The following is a 25,287-nucleotide window of genomic DNA, read 5'->3' as shown; positions in this document are numbered from 1 at the left end:
TCACTTAGCCTCAACACCCCAAACCTCTACTCGTCCCCAGAAAAGATCGCCTTGTCTCATGCCCTGATTTGCGTGTTGCGTCGAATGTTACAACTGGTTGCCTCTCCACGAGAAGGCGTGAATCAACGCTCAATTTCCAATTTCAGGCCTGTTGACGCTCAGGTGCAGTGCACGTTTAAGACATTGCGCATGGTAAACTAATGCTGTAGGACGCAGGCTTCAACGTAGCGTGCGCAGTGCGCAGCAAGTTTCGGGCGTACAGCCTTGCATACACTAAACTAAAATTCTCCATCTTTAGAGACTTTATACCGCGCTAACCATGATGATGATAGTGATAAACACTCCGCTTGATGGTTGTGAACCCTAATGGCAGCCTATGCGTAACACATGCGTGCACCACGAGGCACAAACAAATTTACAGGGCATGTTAGCGCCCCCTCAAACTGCTAGGTTCGTTCACGAAAGCCGTTGTGGCTGTTGTCTTAGTGTGCTTTTCAATATGTTGTCACTATGCATGTGTGAGAATCGCGTCTAGACGCTGCTGTGGAAAAAAAAGGAAGCAGCCGACACTTTTCAAATTTTGGCAATAAAATTTGTTTGTTTTGCTAGCTCAGGTAAGTTTTTTTTTTCATTTCACTACAAAGAAATTTATTTCAACAAAATTTTTGTGCACCCCGTCAATTTCGCTGTAGCAGAGTTCGGCTGTAACTTACAAAATCTAGTCATAAAATCTTGTAAGATGTGTGCACAAATATGGACAGCTTTACGGAACTCACCAACGTCTCAGGATCTAAGTGCAGAAAACAGATTGGCTATATCTTTGTTAGTATTTATTGGTATTTATTGCATTTAATTCATTGTTGGTGGCCTCGTAAGTGACCAGATGCAAGCTTGCACTTTGTGGTCACTGCGTGCTACCATTTAGTGTGTACCATTTAATGTACTATCGATATGCCAGGCCTAAACTATTTGACGCATTTCTCTGTTCTTATGCCCGTATAAAACTGTGCAGTCATCGAATTTCGGCAAGCATTTACACTTGCAACATAGAGCAACTTGTTTGATGCGCTAAAAGTGCTTTTAACAGTTGATTTATCTTATGCAAATCTATGTGCTTTGTTATTTAAGATAGGCTGTAATGTTCTGACCCAGGGCTGCGCAGTACTTCGGAGAGTTAATAAGTTTTGCCTGTTTTCATGCTTGCAGCAGGGAATGTGGGAGACAAGTTTCAACTGGAGGCCCACACCGGTAGACTGCTGGCAAGTGCACCACTGGACCGGGAGGCGGTGTCTGAGTACCGGCTCACTGTGGTGGCCACTGACCAAGGCAGCCCGACTCGCACAGGCAGCTGCACCCTGGTGGTCACTGTGTTAGACGAGAATGACGAACCACCCCGTTTTGAGCAGGCTGTGTACAGCGCCAGTGTAGCTGAGGACGCTGCCCCCAACACCACTGTGCTGGCAGTGCGCGCCCATGACCCAGACCTCGGACCTGGAGGTCGTGTCTCGTACTCTCTGGCAAACGAGACGGCAGCCCTGTTTCGAATAGACAGCGACACGGGTGTCCTTACCACAACGGGGTATGTGCACATACACACTTTTATTGCTTACAAATGAGTTTACGTTCTTTTTCTGGTGATGTATTCAAGAGGCTCTTTAAGTGCACTGTGGCGACACCCAAGCTGTGAGCGAGTGGATAGCTCCAGAGAGCACGCATATAATTTATGCATAACTATTTGGCATTAGTAGGAGTGCGGTGATTAACTGTGAGCCCCTACAAAAAATTACTCTGTCATGTAGCATGTGAACTCTAAAACATCATTGTGAAAACTGCAAATGATTTGACCTCTGGCACCAACAGAAGTTTCAATTGAATGCCTCAATATTCTTTTGGGGCAACAGTGAAACTTTGTTGTACAGCTCAGAGCAGTTATGGTGTACTGTATCTGCATTGTATGATGCGTGCTCATAACAGCAAACACTGTAAAATGGGTCTTGGACAGCAATCCTCTGTCAGGCAGCAAAATTTGCTATGTGTGAGTAAAACCAGTGTTGGTGCATGAGCAGCAAACAGCTCATGCATGAACTTGGCATTTGCGAACTATTTTCACCTTATTTATGCAGATAAAAAAAGCTGTAATCACCATAATATTGAAATAAATTGAGCATGCAGAGAAGTTTACGGGTTGGTTATTGTTGCGTGCGCCCCCTTAACTCTTTCGTTACCACGTGAAAACGGTTATTCTTCATATGTCCCGGGAAGATCGTTTTTGCAAGTTGAAAAAGTACTTCAGCATGCATTGCAGCATATCAAAGTTTCGCACAATTAAATGCTCATTCCAAAAAATATACATTGTAGAGCAAGAAAATTATTTCTGAACAAATAAACATGTGAAAAGTGTGTAATATTTGGCTACCGGCTTGTAAACAGTGCAATAAAAAACACCATATATGCAAAAGTATTCAAAATGAAGAAAATTCAGAATATACCTTTCGAAGCTAAATGACCCAGGAACAGTAAAAAAATAATAATAAATGTTGTACAACATGTTTCTATTCACATAGACAAATAAAATCATAACTGAGGTGCTGCTTTATTGTTCATGCCATGTGGCGAAGCATTGGTTAGTTTTTCGTGAGATGAAAGTGAACTCGTACACTTTATGGGACCCCGCTACTAACTGCTGCGGACGATCACCGCGGGTTCACCCTTAGCGAGCCACAGGGCCGCTATTCTGGTTACTCGCGTGTAGCGCACCGCTCCGCGCGCGCTCAACTAATAAGACGTTCAGCGTGGCGCAGCAAACAGACAGTGTTCTTATACCAAGTACACAACACTTTATTGCCTCTGGCGGCCCCCGAACAACAGTACAACGTCCGCTCCCGGGACGCGGGTAGCAAAGGCACCCGCACGCAAACGTTCACAATAAGGGGGAAAACCGCGAGCACGTCGCAGCTGGCAATGGCGAGCTTTGACACGCCGGTCGGGAAAAGGTCCCTCGCGGCTATGCTGCGCACTTTCACGATGGCCACTGGGCCTGGTCGCGAGTGTTAGGGCAGACCTTGTACGCGTAGGCCTACGGCAAGTGCGGCTCTTTGTGGTACGACCACTTCGAGCACTAGGCACCGCTGTGGGCTTAGCGTACACTACCGAAGCTAGCACTCAAGTAAACACGCCTGCCGAGGTGCCCAAGGCCACCCCAGGCAGGCTACAGTCCGGCGATTCCCAAAGGGGACGCGGATGAAGGAAAACGCGTGCTTACCGTGCGCCGACCACGGAAAAAAGAGCGCTCCTCGGCGCGCGCAACCGCGTGCCGTGCCCGCACGTGCCGCCATCTATCGCCACGTGGTGTTAATCGAGCGGAACAGCAAAAGGGTGTGGCCGTGTGGCGGAATGCCCGCGAAATGGTCGCGGGCGTGCTTCAGATCCCCACAACTTTTCTCAGTAAATTTTTATTTTTTCGCTCTCTATGAATCAGAAGTCCAATGAACTTTGCTATTTTGTTTAGCGTCACTTCTTTCCATGAGCCACCTGTCTCCTCAAAGGTTGGCGTCAAACACGGATATATCGAACTCGAAAGGGATCATGAATTAGTTTGCCATATCGAAAATTTGATATAAAAAAAAATACAGGCTGTGAGAGCTTACCTGTAATAGACCATTGTCCACACTAGGCGCATTCAAGAATGACAACTAGTTCCACACACACGCCGCAACAGAATGTTTTATTTGCGAAAAAAAAATCACTTATCTTGGCCTGCTTCTTCGTTTTATAAATGAAGTTGAATACACTAGTCTTGGCCTTATGAAGGTTGTCCAGTTGTGACAGCCCAGTTGCCTCCTTGTCGCCGATACATCGGCGAATAGACGCCGAATGCTGCCGCCACTTTTGCAGTGGAGTATGTGCATGTAGCCAGCGCCTTGTCCGGACAATCCTCCTCGTCACTTGAGCTCTCGGCCTGGGCATCCTGTATTCCTGCGACCGCAGCTACTATGTCCTCATTAGTGAGGCTTGCAACGGCCTGAACATTGCAGTCCGCTTCCACGAAATTGTGTGCACACACTTTGTGCGGAACAGCTCTCAGGAAGAGAGGCGGCAACTCGTGAAACACGTTATCTAAACGCTTGTCATCACCGTTTTCACCGGTTTACGCTGTCACATGACAGGCTCCCGACGTTTGATGCTCCGCCACCTTTGCCTTGTCATCTGCCTTGCTTTTCAGCAATTTACTCGGAGTGCTCCGTGGTATCTGAAGTCGTCTGCGACGGTCGAGCATTTCTCGCCTGCCTCAACACGCTGATTAGCCTTAAACTTTGTCACGAAGTCAAGGGTCTTGCGCTTCTTGATGCTGGCCATAGCTACACGAGAAGTCTACGATTCAAGCAGTCGGCAGTGGCTTTGCACACTATGCACGCAAAAGAAGAATGCTGCACATGCAGTGGTACGTAGACGGCGTGACAACGGAAGCGGACTTCGCCAGGGAACACCTAGACTCCGCCAACAAAGTCCTCGCGTGGCGATGGTTACCGGCAAGAGCAACAGCAAAAAGCATGAGCTGTGGTTGGCTGATCAAAACTCGCAAATCAGCAACAAAAAATAGAAGGCGAAAGGAAAAGCACTTTCGCTCCTTCGTTCCTGTTCTCCGAGCTGATGGGTACGTGGAGAAAGCATGAGAGAAAGAGAAACGAGAAAAAAAAGAGCCGGGCCCCAAGTTGGAGACCATGCTGTCCAAGCCCTCTCGCTCTTACTTTTTTTTCGAGTGTTTCAGGTTTTGACTGAGGCGCGTAGGTCACCAGTCACTGCGAGTGGCAAAGCGCACTTCCAACTCGTGTGCAGAGCCGCGCTACTGCAGATATCGCCGGGCGCGGCAAGTGCAGAAGCGCACCTTCCAGCTCGTGCCGTGTTCGATATATCCAAACGTAGGCAAAAGTGCCATTCACTATAAACGTGCGAATTTCTACACTTTTACAAAGAAATTTCAAGGGGATAACTTGCGAGTTCGATATACCCGAAAATTCGATATACAGTCTCCGATGATTTATTTGGACATCTGCATGGCACCGCCATTGAACCTAATGTAATCTCACAACCGAAAATTCGGACACCCCGCGGTGCGCCGTTCGATTATTCGGACTCTGTTTGACTGACCGGATGCATCGCCGTACGCCATAACACGCTGACAGCGATGTTAATAATATAATTTCTAGGTTGCCAGCACTGATATGCTGCACTAGCTATAGATGTACGCCGGGCTATTGCCAATCTTGAAGGCTATGTTTGGCGACACGTTTTTTTGTTTTGTTTTGTTTTAGCCAGTCGAGCAGCCAAACCAAGCCACTTGCAAAGTCTGTTCACTGTGGCGTTTGGCATTTGTGTGAGCGTGTCAGTGGTGTCAGTCAGTTGCTTCTGCGGGTAGGCCTGGTTTTGTCTTGTTCTCTGTGTTCTCATTGTCTTGCGTGTTCCGTGGCTTGCTGAAATGGCTTCGACGCCACCCATTGGCGTGTTTGACAACTGTATGCTGGAGAACGCGTGAGAGAGAAGGGAGACACCCATGTCATCTGCTACGGCGCTCATTGGCTACCAGCGCTGCAACATCATTTTCGCGCAATGCTTGACGCCCTTGTCTGTCCTCGCCGCCGTCGCCGCGCTCGCGGCGTGAGAAGCGGGTGATCGCTGTGCTGTGTTATGTCAATATGCCAGTGATCCGACTGCTTTGGGGTTGTGTTCGAACTACTGAAGCCGTAAGTAAACAGTGTCGGGGCTGACTGCGTGGATAGGCGGCATCTGCACACTCGTGGCATTACGACGAGTAGTAGACGGACAAGATTTACGCGTTGGAGTGAGACGTACAGCCGTGGCCGTGCGGCTCTGTAGCGTGGGGAGCTCGTTTTTCGCCACACGTGTTTTACTCATGCCTAAGTTTTAATCCCCTATAGTAGCTGTTTTAATCCCCATTCTAACGGCCGTACCCCGCCGTTCATGTTTTGAGCAGTTTCCAGTGCTTGCATGTATGTGCTTGCGAGTTTTAAACAGACCAGTACCGACTTGTCTAAATCCAACATTTTGTAATGTACATACCAATCGGCCCATTTCAGTTCGCTAATGCAGGTGAACTTTCTTAATTTTGTTTCTTAAAACACTGTTTACTCTTCAGCACAGATTATGTGTTCAAGTCAATATACGTCAAGTTTATAAAACAATTATGGAAGAGCTATATTGCAATAGTATTACATTAGCAGGTCCCAGAGTTCAGAAAAACTGCTGGGAGCTTATTGTGAATATGCATGTTGCCTGTCTGAAGCCTCAACATGAAGGCAGCAAGAGTGACTCACAGCGAAGGCTTAATGTGAAAGCGTAGAAATAATAAAGTAAGTTAGTTGCATTTAAAAATAAAAAAAAGTGCTGAGACTGGAGGAAGCCGATAACATTATTCACAGGATGTTTACTTTCTCTGTCCATTAGTACTTGCTTACTTATAATAAAACCCGATCCCCTCTGAAGCATGCAACCATATAGGTAACACTGTAAAGTTAAAAATTACTGATGCTAACTTTATTTGTGTGCATTTACTTTTCCACTCCCTCCTGCGATGCCCTCAGGTCTTGGAAGTAATACAAATAAAACATCTGGCATAAACATGCTCTTGCAGAAATTTATTGAAAGCTAAAGTCACCCTTAACCACCATTTAGTTTTCTTTAGCACCATCTGCCTGTGATCTATCTTTTTTTTCCCATTTGTCATTGTCACCTGCAAGTTATAAATTTGCAGTATTTTGGAGAATGACTGCTGCACAAAGTCCACAAAACTGTGACAGGCATCACGAACACTGCGTTGTCAAGTAACTAGGCAGTTCATTTTAAATTAGGACATACTCAGTGATTGAACAACTGTTTCACGTTTTTGCCCCACTCCCGCTGCAGGTAAAAAAAACCGACTGGGGCGTATTATGAGCACTTGATAGTTTAAACTCGCAACTACTAACGATATGCATCGATCGTGTAGGTAAGACCGTCGGTAGCCTCGAAATTGCTCAAAACATGAACGGTGGCGTACGACGGTTCCTGCAGCAGCATAATAAGCCGACCAGATTAAAACTTGACATGCCTTTAACAGCCATGACGAACATGCTGCGGTATCTATGGGAAAATGCGAGCCCTGATGCTAGCGACGCTGCAGCAAACAAATACGTCTTGTGTGCAGTCTGTCTACGCAATTTGCCCAAGACTGTTTACTCAAGGTTTCAGTAGCTCGGAAACAACCCAAGAGCAATCTGATTTACAAAACACACCACACACACAGCTGCTCTGAGTACTGGCGCTACCCACGAGTCCGCAAAGGCCTTGGCTGCTGGATGCAGCAACCGCAAGAAACAGCAAAAATTCTAACTGAATGCGGAAATGAGGTTCGTGGTAGCCGCTGCCAATGAGCACCGTAGCAGACGACATGGGCATCTCCCCTCTCTCACGTGCGTTCTCCAGCATACAGCAGTGAAAAAACGCTACCAACATGTCAGCTGCAAGAGGCTCACGATGGCGAAGAAAGCGGAGGTAATTCACCAGGTGGAAGGTGACCGACCTCAGTCTGAAGTTGCTCGGGAATTTTCTATTTCCAAGCAAACCGTCTTGGACTACCTCAAGCAGAAGGCTAAGATCCTGGAGGCAACTGAGAGGCAGATCCTGGAGGCAGCTTTTTCTGTGTCTGCGGATACGCAGAAAAAGTTCCGGGACAGCAGCCTCCCGCAGCTTAAAGAAGCGGCACTGAACATGTGGTTGAGTTCCACGGTGGCTAGGAAAATACCTGTGTCTGGCGATCTGCTGAGACAGAAAGCAGAGATGCTCCCCCTGTGCATGGGTATTACTGGCTGCAAGTTTAGTGACGGATGGTTGCGCAACTTTAAAAAAAAGGTACGACCTGGCCTTCTAGCGAATGTGCAGCAAGAGTAGTTCCGTGCACCAAACGCCCAAGACCAACTACCGTGCCGACAAGCTGTGCACACTGCTGTGTCAGTATCCACCAGAAAACGTCTTTAATTGTGACGAGACTTCACTTTTTTATAAGATGCTGTCTGACAAGACGCTAGCTCTCTCTGCCGAACCCTGTCATGGGGGAAGCATAGCAAGGAGTGACTGACAGTTGTTGTAGCAGGCAACATGACGGGGACGCAGAAACTTCCACTCCTCATGATAGGGAAATAAAAAAATTCAAGATGTTTTAAAGGCATCAAATTACTCCCCCTGTGGTATGAAGCAAATTTGAAGGCGTGGATTACGCAAAACTTCTTCGAACAGCACCTTCGCAAGCTCGACCGCCGGTACGAATAGCAAAATCACAAGGTGCTGATGTTCGTCGACAACTGCGGTGCCCATGGGCAGACATGTTGACGGCTATGACAGTGGAGTTTTTGCCGCCTATCAGGACAAGCGTGTTGCAACACGTAGACCAGGGCATGATCAAAAACTTGAAAGTTCATTATCAGTCGAGCCTCCTGAATCATATTCTGTTATGCCTTGACAGTAACAAAAACAACGTTGTGGATGTTCTGTCGGCCATCAGCATGTTGTCTGTTGCCTGGTAGTCAGTGATTCAGGAAATGATCAACAACTGCTTCCGCCGCGCAGGATTTATTACTGGGATTGAGGAGGACAGTGCCACAGGCCAAAACCCTGCGGTTGAGAGTCCGCCTGCCGCAGCAGCGGACATCGTGGACGACCTTCGTGCTAGCGGGGTCGATGTAGTGGCGGGTACCTTTAAAGAGTTCGCCAACTTCGACAGTGCTGTTTTGCCTTGTGCAGAGTTAGACAATGACAAGATTGTTCGTCAGGCTTGCGAGCCGGCGCTGGCGGCCAGTGACTCCGACGACGATGAGCCGCCCGCACCACAGCCATCAAATGCAGACTAAGTGCAGGCCATATCGATGCTGTTGTCTGTCTAAAGCAATGGCCAGACACTCGCAGTGGTACTGGCCAACGTGGTCACGCGTAAATGCGCGTGTGTGCAGACGTGCATAGACAGTTTTTTCGGGAAATCGGGCTAATAAAAGTGCTTTTTTTTTTCGTGCGAATGCGTTTTTTTTGGACTCTCAATTATTCGGGCTTTGTCGAGTCCAAATAAACGGTCAGCGACTGTATGTGGGTTCGATGTATCCGTGATTGATTGATATGTGGGGTTTAATGTCCCAAAACCACCATATGATAATGAGAGACGCTGTAGTGAAGAGCTCCGGAAATTTTGACCTCCTGGGGTTCCTTTACAGGCACCCAAATCTGAGCATATGGGCCTACAACATTTCTGCCTTACGGAAATGCAGCCGCGGCAGCCGGGATTTGATCCCACAACCTGCGGGTCAGCAGTCGTACCTTAGCCACTAGACCAGTGCAGTGGGGCTGGATATATCCATGTTCAACTGTATATGCACTCCAGTATATTTCATAGCATTTTGCACATTGTAATACAAAAAAGAACAATATTGCGCGCAGTTGTAAAACATTTCCCACTGCTCCGTAGTCAAGGCCAAGATGTGCTCCGGTGGCCTTCTTATCGTTTGAAGATGCTCTGCAGCCGGCGCTAGTACACCGTGCCCCAGCGGCGTGGGGACCTTGCACGTAACCAGAGTAGCTATAAGATTGTGCCGAAAGGTCAGCAGCTACGCACTGTTGGCGGACGAGTCAACTTGAGCCTGTAAACAAAACAAACCCGTGAATGGCTGCGGATGTCACAGGCTGACGCTAAACATTGTCGTCATAAAACTTGACGCTGAGGTGCTGTCATTTTCGAACTCTATGCTCGTCCTCACTCAGATCAGGTGGGGTCGCAAGACAGTTCTGAGTGGCGCGAGCATTTTGCAGCGCAGGTGCGCATCCATGCACGTATGACAATGATGCCATTGGAGTGATGCTAAATGTGACCCTGTGTCTGATATAACAATGCAAGCGTAACCAAAGCTGCTGGAAACCGGCTGAGGAGGCCATATCGACACTTTCAACATGCGGCAGGCCTTTGGAAATACTTTTTGCAGAGAATTTTTTCTGATTCCTAGCATAAGCTCTCTAATGAACATCTGGCATAAATTTTTGGCAATTATTACTGTTTAACCCTGTCAAATTGCAAAACTCACACTTTAATTCAATATTTGGCTTGCAAATGTTCTTTTCATCACAGAACTTCGATGTTACTGCAGCATAATTATGGGGAGCACGCACTTTTGTCAAGTTCACCAGCCTAGTTCATTTTTTCGACGACACACGCACATTAGTTCGCCAAAAGATTTGTGAAAAAGCACTATGTTGCCGAAACAGGCTAATTCAAGTCGATGCTAAAAGTTGAATGGCTGGGCTAACTATCAAAAAGTGCTAGGTGCACGAGAAGCAAATTCGATAAGACAAAATCGACGATCCGAAGCGTTGACCACTGGTAATCGATTTTAATAGGTGTGGTAACGAAACAATTAACAGCATTGCCAGTATTCTTCATTGCCTTCTGATATTTCTTTGCATTGCCGAAAGTGTAATTGCACGGGCAGAGATGGTAGAAAAGCTGAGAGGCTGGCCTGAATTCATGTTTTGGCCTGCTACTCAGCGTTAGAAAAGGAGTGGAATAGAAAGTGATAGAAGGTGGTGATGAATTAAAACCTTGAATCAATGAGGCAGGACCTTTGATAACTGAGGCATTGGATATATATAATAGCTGTAGCACTTGCATGTGTCAACCTTCGATCAATTGTCTTAACAGTTATTAGTCATGTGGACCGGCATGCATGGGGGATGGATGGGTTCACATAGGTGTGCACAGATATGTTTTCATGCCTTGCTGCTGTTGGTTGCCGCCTGTGATGTTTTCTAGTGTTTGCACACTTTTAGAATTAATACTTGCCAACTAGCTCAGCTCCCTGCTGCTCCATCACATGCAAAATTACTTGCTCCGAAGAACAGAAGTTTCTGCCTCTCCGAAGAGCTCTGAAAATTGCTCTAAATCAGAAGTCCTTGGTAGCATCACTGCCAGCACAGAGCATTTCTTGAGTCTCTGCAGTGACATAACTTTCTGGTGTCTCTATGACCGTTGCAGGCAATGGCTCTCACGCCTGGCAAATGATCTCTTTTGGTAATATTTTTGCGAGATTATCGCCAGATACTAATTTTCCCAGTATGGTATGTTAGTGTGATTAGCACAGTGCGAGACTGCCATGGCCAGCACAGAGCCAGTACTTGTGAAAGCAATTATCTGAAAATGAAACCCTTGCCTCGGCTACACGAGAAACGAAGGCAAGAAAATCAGGATCACATCATCAATGACGACAACAGCAAGGCGGTTCCTCTTCAAGGCTTTACTTTTGCGATCAATTTCTACACTGCATCATAGGTGACATATTCTGCTTGAGATGCAAACATCACACGCTATGCTTTTGCTCACAAGTATCTGTAAAGATTTATTGGCGCCAAGTTCTGATTGAGGTGTCGTCGTGTAGGAAAGAAATAGAATAAAATTTTGACGACAAAACTTCAAGATGCGAGAAGAAAAAACTGAGTGTAGGCCACACCCCAACAATTCGAATGAAATAAAAAGAGTGCAGCCTTTATGGGGATTTATACAGGGGTTGATTGGGGTGGCATCCCAAACACAATTAAATGTCTGAAAATGCATTTAGGGAATCGCAGCTCTTCTTCCCACTTGCTATTTCTGATCGTGATGTTGTGGACACATTGTTGTTGTTCCAGGCTGTTTGACCGTGAAAAATGTGCTGGCTACAGTTTTGAAGTGCGGGCTTCAGACAGTGGCCGCTACCAGGCCCACTGGGCCCATGCACGCGTGCAAGTCACTGTAGTGGATGTCAACGACAACAGTCCCCGCTTTCTCGAATTTCCCTACGTGGCCCATGTGAGCCCCCATGCTCCCTTGGGATCCCAAGTAGCTCTGGTGCAAGCGCACGATGGAGACGACGGGCCCAATGCAGATGTATTCTACACGTGAGTTTGCTTTTCCTCTCATCTTTTTTTTTTTTTTGTAACTATCCCTCACAAGCACATACTGCGAAATCATCCAAAAGATCTAGTAGCCTGAAAAAGTGAATTTGTACTTACTGTATTTACTTGCGTAATGAACCCACCTTTTTTTCAGAAATGTTGATGCCAATATGGAGGGAGGATTGATTACCTGAAAGAAAAAAGTGACTAGATTTGTAACAGCAAAAACTTGGCGTGAAGGTACTATTTAGAAATTTGCCTTGCTACCGCTGTTGGCCAAGTTACTGAGCTCTAAGTCTAAGCCTCTTCGAGGACTTTGTTCTGCACAAGGGGAAACTCTTTTTGCTTTGGCCTACGAAATGCGGGAGAAGCCCTTTTTGCAGCGCAAAGTTCGTCTTCTTTTCTCCAGTAACGAACGCGGGCGGATCAACGCTGAAGTGTTGTTTAGCTGCTTGGTTCCCATGCTCCAGCACATACTTGACCAATTTTAAAACCGACCGATTGTGCCCTGCACTGCACGTGTCCTACGAATTTCACTACAAAAAACACGATAACAGAAATGCAGCTTCGAAGGGCAGTACATGCACGTCGCATTGGCACGGTTAAGCCGCGTGTCTTTTATTTTGTTTTTGCACCGCTGTGCTTGCATGGCACCTTAAGCGAAGAGATTTCTGCTGTGTTCGAGAGGTGGCGCTCTGCTGCAAAAGGCACGACTTTAAAATTTTGATCGTTGTCTGCGCTCGGGCCTGTTTAGCATGGTTGTTAAGCTATGTTTTGACATTTAGTGCGACGTTAATTTATGGTATAGTGGCATAATTTAATGTTGTTTCAATCGTCAATGGCACTGGTTATTGCACTGAAATAAACTGTACAGATACATTAAATATAGTTTTTTTTTAAGGACCAAGTTGAGGGGTGGGTGCATTATGTGGGTGGGTTCATTACGCAAGTAAATACAGTATTTACTTTATTTACTCTAGTGATCAAGTCGCCACAGCCACGTCTGAAACTGCTCCAAAGGCCTGCTGGTGGTGGATATTTTTGTCTATATGTTTGGTGCATGAAGTGAGTGCGCATTGTCACATGGTCGTGAAGTTGCAGATGGTAGGAGTAGGCAGATTGAAGACCGAGTTTTTATTTGAGTGAACTTGCTCGGGACACAGGAAGTTAAACTACAAGCAATACACGCTGTGCATTTATAGTGGTGAACAAAGCTTGGCCACCGATAATCTTATCATCAGCGGAACGCATTGTTTATTAATACAGTAGCCGTCAAACCTTTCAGCATTGTCGCTTGTGCTCACATGAACTCTGTAACGAACTTGATTAGTATTTGTGCCCTGCGTGTGATTTTGACAGAATGACCTCAAATAATTGAACATTGTTATGCGATCTGTGCTGAGCGCTGCTAGCTGTTTTAAAGCAACAAACGTGCTTGGCATTATTAAAATGGTTTTGCAGGCAGGTGTGTGGGTTTATGGAAAATTTTGAAGGAGAGATAACTTGTTGGATAGATTCTTGTTGATACACAAAATAATAATAGCTAAGAGAGCCTAGAACGTATCTAAAGAACCCCTGACCCCAAAACTGAAACTTTGAAATGTTGGTGTTGTTTGATTGTTGATCTTATTATGTACCCTGTATACATCAATAAGATGTATACAGGGTACATCTTATTGATTATCAGTGCTGGATGTTATCATTGAGATAGCTTTACTTCATTTTAAAGTAAGCGTGAGTGCTCATCTGAGTTGGCAGCACCTCGCGACTCCACCACAAGCATGGCTTGAACCAAGGCTTCTTGTGAGGTTCCACCCATAGGGCCAGTCAGAGTGTCTACCAACCTGGAAAACCTGGAAAAGTCAGGGAATTTTCGAAAAATCTGGCCTGGTTATGGAAATTTATGGCAGTCTGTGCGACCGTCACAAAAATAAGCATTACAGTTAAACAACGCTTAAAAAGCCACTCTTTTGGCTGCAACTACAGTGAACAGCTAAGAGATGTGTTGAAAAAGAAAGCAGTGCGCAACTGTTGCTTTGGTGAAGATGGGAAAGGATACACCTACCAAAAGAATACAAAGTTTACTGACATTATGGCACCCTCTGGGGGACGCTTGTTCAGAATAATACAGTCAAACCTCGTTATAACGAAGTTGAAGGGGGAGTCGTAATTACTTCGTTATAACCATTAGTTCGTTATAGCCAATATCCATTTCTACCGACAATTAGCCAGCAAGAGAGAATGTACTCACCACCGAATATCACAGCAGCCCGCCGCGCAGAGAAAAACGGCCGTCGGAAGGCAAAAAACTAGCAAAATAATAAAGAACAATGCAATAATAAAGAACAATACGCCGAAATCTTCGGCCACTTTTTTTTTCTTGACGCCGGACTCAACGGCTCTCGACATTGCAGACTTCTGCTCAATTGTGATGATTTTGCGCTTACGTTTGCCGTTGTCCATGTCTAGCGGCGGAGGGGTGTTGCTCTTCCACAGCGAACGACAAGGAACCAAGCACCAATCAGTTTGGTGGCCTGTAGATTCCACATGTTCCACAAGGGCATATGAGGTCACGCAGAGTTTTCTGACGTAATATTCATGTTTTGTTTAACTCCATACCTTGACATCAGTGGTCTCACCGCGATGTACTAGCTGTCAGAATCGTGGCAGCCTAAAGTAAAAAAAGACAGTGGAAATTTCCGCTTGGAAACTTGTCCTTCGCGCTGTCTAAATTGCTCTCTAACTTTCATATTCGCACATACACTATTTTGATGTCTGTTGCTTATACATATGACACAGCATATGTGACTTTCCAACCACAAGATTACTCATGTCGTTAAATTTGTGCATGTTTGTCTTGACAATGATTCGGGTCGGCTTGAAGGCCTTCTGGTTTGGCTAGGACAGCCATTAGCAGAGGGTTGCCGTGCTATGTAATGCATTTTATTATTGTTATCACTGTCATTACTATTATTGGTGATGCAATAGCAAACGTCCTCAGCTACACACTTATTAAGAAAAAGAACAAAAATTAGATAGAAAGAAAGAAAGAAAATTATGCAGTAAGGCTTTGTTCTTGCGACGTTGTTGTTAGTAATTGTAAGGTGCTCAAAATACGCGAGCAGTAGTGTTTTCTTTTTGTCCTTTTTTTTTTTGCTGAAGAGTATATACTAGAGGTGTACAATTTAGACGGGGATCCAAAAATCTAGTAAATACAGCAATCCAGGTTGCATCAGATCCAATCCAATTCTCATCCTAAACAGTGAAGTCACTAAATACAGGTTAGTATAATTCAATCCACATTCTAAACGGCCTAGGCTGTAACCATTATGATTAACTAGAATATAGGTTTTCAGTGACGGAACCGGTCTGGCTCTGGCGTCCTACTTTTACACAGATGCCACAAGATGGTGCAACTTCTGCATTCTTTTAGCAGCTTTGGCTGCATTGTAAAACAGTCGTTGGCTCCTTCGAACTTTTAACTCCTTCAAACTATTAGCTCCTTCGAAATTTTAAATTTCTGCTTCTTTCAAACAATAAACAGCCAGCTTGCTTACTCTCTGACTCAGAGGTTGCATTTTGGTCAGATATACATATTTTTTCATACATATTTACTGCATGTGCTCAGACCATTCTGACTATTTATATACTTATTTTATGGGAGTGCCTGATTTTTTTATTACTCGAGGGTCTCGAGGAAGCGGACCTAACGGTCATGGAATTCGCTTTAAATGATCATGGAAAACCTGGAAAAGTCAGGGAATTTTGAAAAAGCAAATTGGTAGACACCCTGCCAGCAGTAGAGAGCATTAGTGCTTAGTATCCAAGCGCTTGGGTATGCGATAGGCTTGTGCCAATTGAGAATTGTAAATTCGAAGTGAATAGTGATCTTAGTTGAATAATTTCAAATCAAATTCGAATAGCGTTCATATCGCATGTTATAAAAGAAAATGGGCATACTTATCATGACCTAGCTAACCTACACAATATATACTATATATATATTTTTTCAAAGTAAACAAGGCCTGCGCAAATATCATTTTTTTGGTTCATTAGAAGTGGAAACAACCTGAAATAGTAGTAGTATTTGACGTTTTGCAAAATGCAAGAGATAACCAGTAAAATATGCTACGTTTTAATATTGTCACGGGATTATCAATACAACCTCTGCCCACAGTTTCTTTGGATGTCAAGCTGAACCGATCACCAGGAACACAAGTTTTTGTTCTTGTCTTCTTTTTTGTCATTTCTTCTTTCTCAAAATGGCACATACACACAGTGGTATAGCCCAATCTCGTTCTAGGTCTATGGCAATATTTACTCTGCCTTGAGCATATGAGCTGTTGTAACAAGCTTTCAGACGTCTAAAATGTTGAATTCATACGAGCGTGTTATGTTCAATTAACCTTTAATTTGGGCTTCATAGCAATGGGAATTTCTAATATAAACGTGTTTTCATGGCATATCATGCCTTCACTGCAGTAAAATCACTTTTATAGACAGTTGTATGCAGATTAATATACATTTATATGGTTGCTTTTGTGGCTTAGCACTCCTGCACTGCAGTAAAACCACCTTCATGGAAGTTACAAGTGCAATAATATACATCCTTACGCTCATTTCAAATACCTCAAAATTTTCAATATATAAATATATAAGTGAATTCAAATACAGTAATAATTGTTCGAATATATGAAGCATTTGAATAATCGCACAAGCCTAGTAACCAAGGGCTTGGATAGACCTGAGGTTGTGTACCCAAGCGGACGTGCCTTATAGTGCTGCGCATCCGAGCGCAAGCCGCACGATGGTCACACGCATTTATGACGCCAAAGCGTCTGGGCTATTTTGAGTTTGGTTTGGTCCTGTATAGACTGGTTTGGGCTTTTTTACTATTTAAATTGTTAGACAAAGAACAGGTGGTGGCGTGGAATGAGTGTGGTACAAGTAAAATATTCCTAATTGATATAATAAACATTTATGATATAATAAACAATTTATATAATAAGCAATTATGCGTCAAAGTTGCGACTGGAGCCGACGGCGTGGTTAGATGATGACATATGTGGAGAACTTGTGGCGTGGGGATTGGTGTCGTCTTTTCTTGTGTACTGTTAATTTTCGTACAGTCAAATCTCGTTATATTGAACATCAGATTAACCTTTTTTTTTTTCAGATTAACTTTTTCAAAAATCTCCTTCAAATTCTATGCTAACATAATGTAATCTAAAATGTCCTATTCTCTCGCGTATTTAACCTACTCACATAATGAACCCACCCCTCACCTTGGTCCTTAAAAACATGTATTTTTTATGTATCTGTTCATTTTATTTCTGTATGATAGCCAGTGCTATTGACAATCGAGACAACATTAAATCACAGCATTATATCACAAAATAACAATGCAGTTAAGAGGAGGCCCTGCAATTGAGCGTGGTCCGAAAACCCTGTCGATCTGTAGTCGAGGCACCCGAGAATACGCGAGACGAATATTATAGCACAGGTCGTGGCCTGTAATTTGCAATGAATTCTCGAACTCAGCTTAAAATCTCTTTCTCTTCTTCCATGAAATGATGTAGGATACCAAAAATCATTGCGTAAAAGCTATTGTATCAGCCACTGTCTGACTTGAGCATGGCGCGCTCGTTAGTTACAGGAATCGTCGCAAAAGGTCGCGACTTGTCCATGCGTGCGCACGTGATCGCACTGACAACTTGCATACGCGGAAAAAAAAGAGAGAGAGAGAAAGTGCTCCAGGGTACGAGGCGCGCGTTACGTTTCCCCCCCTGCTTATTTTCCAGCACTATCATCGATACTAGAAAAAGAGAATGCAATTGTAGCTTGATGCAAATCTTTAACTCTGCTCGTTCTTATGTATTTCAAAAATATTTGTGGTTGTGAATTCATGAGGCAACAAGCTCCTTTAATTAAGCCATTAAATGGTTGCTTGAAAAAGTGTTTCAGGGCTTGTTTAAAGTCAAGACAGGGTTTCACAACTATACTAAACAGTTGTGAGCTGCGCGAGCACACCGATGTTGATCAAAATTTGAAAGCCATAATGCAGGAGGAACCTCTTTGCTTGTAGCACCATGCAAGCACAACTATGTGAAAAGAAAGCGTGTGCTTCTATCTTCGTTGAATTGATCGAGCATGTGCTGGAGCATGAGTGGCTGGACGACACTTTTGCGTCTGGACGACACTTTTGCGTCAATCAGTGCGCATTTGTTACAGGAGAAAGCAAGAACATATTTGGGCTACAAAAAAGGTTTGTCGTGTATTTCGCGGGTCAACGCAAGGGTAGTTTCACTTGTAGAGAGCAAATTTCTCGGGTAAGTTTAGAGGCTCCATATTCCTGCCACTGAATTAAAAACCAGCAGTGGTTTGATAGTGAGTTTAAATTCTATCTCCTGTGACATTATGTTCTCCCGCATAATGAACCCTCTCTCCAAATTGGGATATACTTTTGTAAAAAAGAAAAAGGGGGGTTCATTACACGAGTAAATACAGTATTGATGGCACCACACCTCTTACATCTCATAAAGTGTATTGCATACTTCTGATGCACGCAGCTGTTTTATAACTTTTTGCAGTATTTGGTCCCTTTTATGGCGGCGCAATTACAAAAGGTAAAGTTTAAATTTCTAACAAAACATTGGCAGTTTCTTTTTGTGAAACCTGTAATTATTGACGGTGCAGTAGTGGTTTTTATGCGTTGTGCTGGTACAACTCTAACGTTTTAAAGTTGATTATATATTTATAGACTACACTGGTTTACAGGCTATGCTGAAGTAGAAACAGCCATTTATGTTAATGCATGCTACAAAACTTGCCTGATCTTCTCCCAGAGGAGAGAAAGCATAACGAAGCAAGTTACCAACAATTTGAAAAATTGGATAATTCTCTATGAATAGTTCTCAATCATTTCATTATTGTGCATCTAGTTTGATTCACTAATGTTTGAAATAAACGAAGTATGCCGTACGAGTACATGGAAGTGGCCTGTGCAGCATGTTCTGACAAATGGGCAACTTCTGGTCACTTTTATTACGCGACATGGTGATCCACATTAAGTTTAACTACAGTCATGTACGTGATTTATGCAGAATGAGTACAATGCTTTAGCTTCATTATTCAAGTGGCTTGAAAGAGGACAAAGCAGTGCGATGCGGAAGCCTCTAGCGCCCCTTTGCTCTCTCTTGCATTGAGCTGTTTGTGTTCTCATACGCGGTTTCCATATTTCCATGAATAAATGTGGTGACTGCAAAAGTTATGAGCACCAAACAAGATATTCACAAGGACGAAAGAGGCAGGATGGCTGCTCGTGAAGGCAGTCTCTGTGCACCATCTTCCCGAAGCTTTGTTCAAATGTAGCCCGACAGCTTTTCTAATGACATTCGCTACCAATTAAACAACGGCATTGAAAGTTGTCGTGGCCAGATAGAAACTCACCGTACGTGATGCTTCATCACTCGAAATAGAACAAATTTCCTCAAGTTGTAATGTGGTCAAAGAATTCTGTTACCTCTTGGCAATTTGATAGGCTTTTAAACTTTAATGGCCTTTTCGAATTCCTCAGTCTTTTTAAGAGGTATTGCTGCCATATTTTTCCAGCACGCCTGCAGTTCAGTTCTACCGAGACAACATAGCAATGCCTGTATTTTTGTATCTGCCTTTTCATTCCTATTCAAACACCTTTCCAATTTTTCTATTCATAGTCATCGTTGAAGCTCGGAAGCACATTTGGTGGTCCCTCATCTGTCACTGTGCCCATCTAATCAACACTGCAAAAAGCTTGATGACCCGGGCGTTTTTCAGGCTGAAGTTTCTCAGCCCTAAGCTTTCACGCTCTTTGTGAGCCACAAAGAAAGCAAAGAGAGAGAAATAAGCTCTTAAGGAGCAACAGATATACAGTATAGACCACTTATAACGTAACCGCATTGTGGGATCTCGTAGTGGAGAGTGCCACGTTCTTGAAGTTAACGGACACAGCAGACGCGGTCAAAACGAACGAAGCCAAACCACACACATTTATTTAACTATTTTAAGATCGACGATATTGTCAGCTGAATTATTATAACATCAATCACAATCAACACGCTACAACAGCCTTACACAAACTTACGCAACACTCAAAAATATAACAAACAGAAGAACACACACAAGGCTGCTTCGCCAACGCTTGGCTTAACCACGAGAGCCCCCGGCGCCCAACCCGCAGTGCCGCCCAGCGGTGACCAACCGCTACAGACAACCGTTCACGCCAACCGCCACCCGCTAAAGAGACTCGCTCATCTCTCCCGTGCTGCCACCGAGGCTTGCCGCCAGGCGTCATCGCCGGCACTGCCGCTTTAACCATGATGATGATGGTGGTAATAAACGCTCGCCAACACAATGCCACCTAGCTCTCGGTAGTTCTGAACCCAAAATGCGTCCAATGCGCAATACACATGCACCACGAGGTGCAAACAACTTTACAGGGCCTGTCGGCAACACTATCGTTTTTAGTGCAGGACCGGTTGCAATGCGGTCTTTTTCGACTCCGTAGAACCCTATGTATACACACATACCGCTTATTGTGCAGTCCCCCAAGATAAAAGACTGGTTATACTGTGGTTGCCAGAATATTTTTCTGACAAACACGGTTGCGAGTGCTTTTCTGAAAGGAGGTGTGCTGGGTGCGCCGCTGGTGAGTGAACAACGAGGTTGTTACATAGTAGGAGAGGACGCAGAGTAAACAAACAAAGGGCGGAGGGTGGAAAAAAGCAAAGACCACAGCACACTAAAATTGTAGCGAAAAAGAATACCAGCATCTCCACGAAGATAATGAAAACACTGGGTCACAAATGGCAATCGAGTCCAAACAGTGCTCTCACGAAAACAGTTTTGCACACAAGTAGCCACCACTTCCGCCCATGAGGCCTTCACCATATCCACAGCTGAGTATAGGGACACCCGGCGTTGCAAGTTGGCTGCTGGGTGGTCAACAGCTATGAGCAGGCGCTCCGCAACGTGGTACTTATAATATGTCTTAAACACATGGATACGCCCAAGCTAAGCAGTCGCACTTTCCATGTTGGGTTGAGACACGGGAAAAGGCGCGAATGGTTTCCTGTTCGCCATTCTGACCATACACGCACACCAACAGCGAGCAAGATGCACGACTCGGAATGCGCAGAGTTGCTCTGGGCTAGTTTCTAGCCAAAAAAGAAGCTTCCTAATTCGAGCGAGCGTGGCCAGTGCCGCGAAGCAGTGTAGATGAGGTTGCGGTAGAGTGAAGAGATCGGAGCATATGGCGGAAAGGCGACCTTGAAAACCAAGACATGCAGGAAGAGGGCTGGTCGGGTAGCTTGCTTGAAAGGTCTATGAAGTGCACAACTCATGCGTAAGAAAACATGAGAGAGCGGCCTGCGTGCACAGAGGTCAAAGCATCGCACTGTGGCGCCAGCAGGCTTTATTATTCCGAACTCGTTCCGTATAACAGCCATTTTTTTTTGTTGTCGATTTTTTTTTTTTGTTAACGCTTTCGCACACGCGTGGAGGGCATGCTGAGCAGAGTGCAAAGTGAGCGAGAACAGGTCCTAAACACCGAACAAATCGCGAATTATGAAAATTGGTGGAGCAGCGCAAGCGCGTACACATGAATGATACAACGCCGATCCAGAAGAGACACAGATGGTGTCGATCGAATACAGCCGTCAGCTGACGATGTTGCAGATGCTCCGGTCACTCAAGGACGACTAACAACACCAGCGATCAAAAACTGAGTGGAGTCTAGTCGGCCGACTGGTCTTCCAAATATCGGTGACTGCTGTGCACAGACTTCGTCTGGTGATGCAAGGTGCTAAGAGTAAGGGTGGGGGGGAGGGGGAACCAAAGACGGGGGTGTGCGTAACAAAAAATGGTCAGAGATAGCGACAACTGGAGGGCTGCGGAGGCAGTGTCAGCGTTTCACTATAAGAATCTACGGGCACCTCGCATATGCTTATTCGTGGTTGAAAGTGGCGTTCCAAAATGTCGCCAGTGTGGCAACTCTATTCGCAGTTACCCTCGGTGGCACTCAGAGCAATACTTTTTTGCAGACTAGTTGGTTCATACTTGAAAAAAATTGAATTGCTGCACAAACTTGAAGGAAAACAAGAGAAACAGAAAAGAGCGCAGTACAAACTGCGCTCTTTCCTGTCTCCCTTGTTTTCCTTCAAGTTCGTGCAGCAATTCAATTTTTTCAGGCACTCAGAGAGATTCGTTGTGCGAGTTTGTGTAATTGAAATAATGTATATTTCCACGGTCACGTGGCTATCGTTTGTTTTAAGCAGGAGTTCGTTGTAAGTGGGGTCATTATATGTGAGCCCGACTGTATTTACTCTGTGGAAGTTTAGAATGTTTATTGAAACAAACGTCGAAACTGTAAACTTCGTGCTGACCGCTTACTCCTGGGAGGTCATTGACAACTGCTGTCTTTATGTCTAAGACAAGTGGTGGTAATTACTGTGCAGAACTCCAAGTGGTGGCAAGCTGCACCTTGACACGGACACTGGGCTGGTGACAGTGGCTGCAAGCTTGGTGGCTGACAATGGCCGGCTGCTACGCCTGGATCTGGTGGCTCGAGATCGCGGTCGCCCCTCTCGCATGGCCAGTGGTGAGTTTTCAGCTGTTATACCAGTTATTAATATGATAGCGTAAAATAGCTTGTTTTACAAAAGTTCTGTCATCAGAATCTGCATCGGCGCTGTTGGTTGTGAGCAAAAAATAAGTGTTGTCTGGGATAGCAAATTCAAGAAAGACTCTAATCAATAAATAAAAAAATCTTTTTTTGGCATCTGTATAGAGTATACCATATCTACTCACGTAATGAACACAGTCGCATATTGAACCCACCTTTGCCTTGAAAAAAGAGAAAAACAAACTTTTTTGTAATGTATCTGTTCATTTTATTTCGGTATGACAGCCAGTGCCGTGGATGATCGAAACAGCGTTAAATCAAGCAATCATATCGCAAAATAAGAATGCAATAAAAGTCAAAACATAGTTTTGCAACTATGCTGAACAGTTGTGAGCAGTGCGAGCGCTGATGACGTCAATAAAAATTTGAAAGTCGCACCTTTTACGGCAAAGCACCATTTGTTGAATGCTGGAGGAAACTCTTTGTTGATAACGCCGCATAAGCACAGCGGCACAAAAATAAAGTGCATGATCTTCAAACTGGCGTGTGCGCGGTGTAGAGACATGCCGTGCGCTCGCTGTCTCGAAGGCCACGCAAAACACAACCTCACCCATCGTGCAGACGGCATGTTGTTTACCCGCAACGTTTGTGCGCCGCCATTCGACGCTGCGTTTTATTGCGATAACATTTATATATGGATACTCTCGTCTGGGTTTTGCCATCAACGTCGGCGTTACTCATTATATATGTATATGTAACTAAAGTGAACTCCCGTTAGGTCGAACTCGTTTAAGACGAATTCTCGCTTATGCCGAACAACGTGAGAACGTTTGTTTGGTTTTCCATAGACACAATGAAAAAAAAATCCGCTCAAGATGAACAGCCTTGCACCTGCTCTTCTGTTAAGACGAACACTTTCGCGGAGACCGGGAGACCGAGGTGATTCTACAGAGGAATTTTGGCAATCTTGGGAGGGCATTCCCGCAGCCGGAGGGAAAGAAAATACAAGAGCAGCAATGGCGCGAAGCGAATTCGCGCCACGGCGGAGGGAGGGAGGCAGCGACAAAAGAATGGCCCGCGGCATCACCCACACTTTGACCTGCAGAGCGAGCGGCAAAGCAAACAAGAAGAAAATGAGAGCGAGAGAGTTTTGAGATCGACTATCGGCCGCGAAGAAGCAAGCAGGGGAAAAAGTAAAAAAACAAAATGACGACCTAGACTCCCTATTTGCGAAGAGAGCAGCTCTCATGACCAATGCCGTTTCTCAGCGGGAACATGTGAGCTCGCGTCGTACAGCCACAGCTCTCCACATGGATGTTCTCCCTCTCCGACTTCGCCGTTGCTGCCGCCACCATCGCCGAGGAAACGAGTTCTTTCTCTGGGCTGAGCCTGCGATCGCACGTTTTCTATTCCATGCGCTTTGTTTGCTTCGCTTGTCTCGTTGAAAATGGCCAGCAAGCCAACTGTACAACGAAAGCCAATCGAGCTTTCAAGGAAAGCAGAAATTTTGTCCGAAGTGAGAGCTGGCAAGCTCACGAAGACCAAGATTGCACGCAAGTTCGGGATTGCGAAGAGCACGCTAACGGGCATCGTGAAGGATAGTGCGCGGGTAACCGCTGCATTGAGCGATGGAGACTTCGCGCCGAAGCGAAAGAAGATGCGGACAGCTGCGCACAAGGGCTTGGAGGATGTTCTGCTCGCATGGATCCAACGGGCTCGTAGCGTGAATCTGCCTGTGAACGGCGTAGTTCTGAAGGTAAAAGCGGAGGAAATTGCCCTACGAATGAACATTGAGTTTGCCTACAGCGAAGGATGGCTCGATCGCTACAGAAAAAGACACGGACTTGTGTTCCGATCTATTGCCGGTGAGGCCACCGCCGTTGACGAAGTGACCTGCAACGATTGGACCTGCAACAGACCTGCAAGTGACCTGCAACAGACGTCCATTATGGACTGGATCAAGCCGAGCAAGAGCACTTGAACGCAGTTGCCTATGAGGTTACTCCCTCAAATAAATTATTTTTGTGTCTTTTTCCTTCACTGTAAGTGCACTTTATACTTTGTTTTGAACTAAGATATTTGCATGCACCTAGGTATGTAGCCAATTCTTTTTTCGAGGGTGCTTCTGATAAGACGAACATCTGATAAGACGAACAATTCTTCATGGTCCCTTCGAGTTCGTCTTAAAGGGAGTTCACTGTATATATATGAAAACTCAAGAAAAAAAGCCGCCCTTGCTCGGCGCCCAGCTCGGTCACAATGCGCTGACGCGCGCTTATCCCTCATCCGTACTTTGCGTTGCGAATGAGGAGAGGGGGGGCTATAGATGTTTGTGTGCGCATGCTTAACTTTCGGTGAAGGGAATCGCGGGCCTTCCACTTTGACCGGAACGATCGTGTTTAGTTACCGTGCACACAAAGATCCCTTAGCTCGCTAAACTTTGAGTTTGCGAAAAGAATGCGCTTTTCCAACACAGAGAAGTAACAACTGGGGCACTTGTTACTTGTTGTTTCGCACTCATATCTGTACCTGTGATTACGTTTAGTGCGTCGTTCTTGTTTAAACAGCGCACTACGTGTCAAGCCGTAAACGTTGTTAGTTCGCTCTCCTCCTGTGTGTGTTTTTTCGTGCGTCGTGTGTGCATGAACAGCATGCTGCACGATTCGATC

At 45.1% G+C, this 25,287-nt stretch overlaps 1 protein-coding gene across 1 annotated transcript in view; it reads left to right on the top strand.

Moving 5' to 3' along the window:
• The window catches only part of ds (dachsous cadherin-related 1), a 228,881-nt gene that overhangs the window by 172,742 nt on the left and 30,852 nt on the right, over window positions 1-25,287 (top strand). Inside the window, exons 16-18 of the mRNA XM_075882295.1 lie at window positions 1,207-1,579; window positions 11,713-11,961; window positions 22,452-22,594. Of these exons, the coding sequence (XP_075738410.1) occupies window positions 1,207-1,579; window positions 11,713-11,961; window positions 22,452-22,594 (765 nt within the window). The remainder of the gene's footprint in view (window positions 1-1,206; window positions 1,580-11,712; window positions 11,962-22,451; window positions 22,595-25,287) is intronic.

This window comes from Rhipicephalus microplus, chromosome 2 (assembly GCF_043290135.1).
Source record: "Rhipicephalus microplus isolate Deutch F79 chromosome 2, USDA_Rmic, whole genome shotgun sequence".
In the NCBI taxonomy this organism is placed as follows: Eukaryota; Metazoa; Arthropoda; class Arachnida; order Ixodida; family Ixodidae; genus Rhipicephalus; species Rhipicephalus microplus.
Note: the sequence above shows the minus strand (reverse complement) of the source record. Positions and strands in the feature narration are given on the sequence as shown.